At 49.9% G+C, this 2,554-nt stretch overlaps 1 protein-coding gene across 1 annotated transcript; it reads left to right on the top strand.

Annotated features, from left to right (window-relative positions):
• The first annotated feature begins 588 nt into the window (after window positions 1-588).
• On the top strand, window positions 589-2,348 carry LOC115754586 (galactinol synthase 2-like). Its single transcript, XM_030693655.2, has 4 exons — window positions 589-987; window positions 1,335-1,658; window positions 1,757-1,891; window positions 1,998-2,348. Exons 1-4 carry the CDS (start codon window positions 667-669, stop codon window positions 2,238-2,240), a joined length of 1,023 nt encoding a protein of 340 aa, XP_030549515.1. The 5' UTR covers window positions 589-666; the 3' UTR covers window positions 2,241-2,348.
• Window positions 2,349-2,554: the final 206 nt, after the last annotated feature.

Here is a 2,554-nt window from a genome sequence, read left to right as displayed (position 1 = left end):
CGACGGTCGAGCGGCGCGGCCGTAGGTGGGTTGAGGTGGACGGCTGGCTGGCATCTATAGATGGAGGGGTGGTCGTGAGCAACGGAAGGAAGGAGAAGGAGAAGATGAAGACGAAGGAGGAGAAAGAAAATAAAGAGTAGGGGAGGGCCTGGTCGCATCGGGAAAGAGAGAGAGAGAGAGTGAAGGGAAAAAAAAGAGATCGTAAGACAGATAAAAAATTTTTAAAAAATCAAATAAATAAAAAGAAGAAATCGGACCTTTTTTTGAAATTTTATAGTTAATTCAAGCCCTTATTTGAAATAATATTCACTTCAGGTCATTATTTGAGAAAATGAGGACACTTCAAGCCCTTATTTAAAACAGAGATCATTTGGTGCCCTTATTTGAGAAAACGAGAGGATTTGATGCCTTTTTTGGATTTTTCCCCACTTTTTATGGTTTTCTCTCTCTTTTCATGAAATTTCGCTCCGGTTTCGCTCTTCACCCCCCCGGCAAAGTCCTCTCTCCCTCTCTCTATTTATACCCACTTCGACGAGCATTCACCTCCGCAACCAAAAATCGCCATAGCCAACCCATCCCCATCCCCAGCTCTCTCTCTCTCTCTCTCTCTCTCTCTCTCTCTCTCTCTGCGCAAACTTGACCAGTGACCATCTTCGCTTGGCATCTATGGCGCCCGAACTTGTGCCCGCCTCGGTGAAGCCCGTCGCCAAGCCTCTGACGCTGTCCCGGGCCTTCGTGACGTTCTTGGCCGGCAACAAGGACTACGTGAAGGGCGTGGTCGGGCTTGCCAAAGGGCTGAGGAAGGCGAAGTCGGCGTACCCGCTGGTGGTAGCCATCTTGCCGGACGTGCCGGCGGAGCACCGGCAGATCCTAGTGGATCAGGGGTGCGTGGTCCGGGAGATCGAGCCGGTGTACCCGCCCGAGAACCAGACCCAGTTCGCCATGGCGTATTACGTCATCAACTATTCCAAGCTCCGTATTTGGGAGGTACGAAGGACGAAATCATTATTAATGGCCGAAAAGTTGGTCGAGTCCATATTTTCAAGGTCATTCATCTCGCGAATTAATCTCGAAATGACATCGGCCGTTACACTTCTACGACGTTTCAACGTATTGATCTGTCTTTGACCACAAAAAAAGGAAAAAAAAAAAACTTACTGATCTGTCGAAACAACACGAGTAACATGTGTCACATCTAACGAAACTTGATAATTTGTGTGTAAGATTAAGAGATGTTTCAGATGGGTCGATCGGCCATATTGACGAAGCGAGTAGTTTGAACTTTGAACCAAGAATCTGTTATGGGCACTGAACTGTTTCTTCGCGTTACGCAGTTCGTGGAGTACAGCAAGATGATATATCTGGACGGCGACATCCAGGTGTTCGACAACATCGACCACCTGTTCGACATGGAGGACGGCTACTTCTACGCCGTGATGGATTGCTTCTGCGAGAAGACGTGGAGCCACACCCCGCAGTACGCTATCGGGTACTGCCAGCAGTGCCCCGACAAGGTCCGCTGGCCCGGCGCCGAGCTGGGCCCGCCCCCGTCCCTCTACTTCAACGCTGGCATGTTCGTGTACGAGCCCAGCCTCGCGACCTACAACGATCTCCTGAGCACCGTCAAGATCACCCCTCCCACCCCGTTCGCGGAGCAGGTAACGGCGTAACGCTTTTGTGACTCGATTTGCCACCCGCCGTTTCTCATCCAGTCTGTTGAGCTTCTTAATCGGTCAATTCTCCGGGGATTTCGCAGGACTTCTTGAACACGTACTTCGGGAAAGTATACAGGCCAATCCCAAATGTGTACAACCTCGTCCTGGCGATGCTGTGGCGTCACCCGGAGAACGTCGAGCTGGAGAAGGTGAAGGTCGTCCACTACTGCGCGGCGGTGAGTGATCGTTACCAGCCAATTCACATCGGTCGTTTGACTGCCTACGCAGTCGTTCAGGATAAACAGATTGCTGACCATTTGGGCATCCAATTCTTTTGTTCAGGGTTCGAAGCCATGGAGGTACACCGGGAAGGAGGAGAACATGGAGAGAGAGGACATCAAGATGCTGGTCAAGAAATGGTGGGACATCTACGAAGACGAGTCCCTCGACTACAAGAACTGCCCTCAAGCGGCGGCAGCGGTGGCGGCCGAGGTGGAGGCCAAGCAGGTCAACATGGAGCCGTTCATCGCGGCCCTGTCGGAAGCCGGCACGGTGCAGTTCGTCACGGCGCCTTCTGCGGCCTAGAACGGCTCGGATCCCTGGCCAATAGGACATTTTATGCAACTTACTTATATGCTCCGAACTGTAAAAACTGCTGTCTAGGAAGTGAACTAAGAATTTTCCTCTATGACACCCAAAAGAAAGAAAAAAAACAAGGGGGCTGGGAGTAAATGGTAAAAAAAATAGATGGTTTGGCCTGAGGGCAATTAAGGTTGTCACCTTAAGTTCGGTTTTTTTTTTTTTTTGGCGCCGCTCTTTTTTATGGATGACGGAATATAAATTTATAAAGAAAGGCCTTTTTTTGGGATATTTGGTTGATTTATTCTGTGCGCATTTAT

This window comes from Rhodamnia argentea, chromosome 1, assembly GCF_020921035.1.
Source record: "Rhodamnia argentea isolate NSW1041297 chromosome 1, ASM2092103v1, whole genome shotgun sequence".
Classification (NCBI taxonomy): domain Eukaryota; kingdom Viridiplantae; phylum Streptophyta; class Magnoliopsida; order Myrtales; family Myrtaceae; genus Rhodamnia; species Rhodamnia argentea.
Note: the sequence above shows the minus strand (reverse complement) of the source record. Positions and strands in the feature narration are given on the sequence as shown.

What these genes read in the sequence shown, in the direction of transcription:
- LOC115754586 (XM_030693655.2), top strand. Translation starts at nt 667, where the DNA reads ATGGCGCCCGAACTTGTGCCCGCCTCGGTGAAGCCCGTCGCCAAGCCT. An exon ending in CCACCCCGTTCGCGGAGCAG is followed by an intron (nt 1,659 to 1,756) that starts GTAACGGCGTAA and finishes GGGATTTCGCAG; the next exon opens with GACTTCTTGAACACGTACTT. An exon ending in TCGTCCACTACTGCGCGGCG is followed by an intron (nt 1,892 to 1,997) that starts GTGAGTGATCGT and finishes TCTTTTGTTCAG; the next exon opens with GGTTCGAAGCCATGGAGGTA.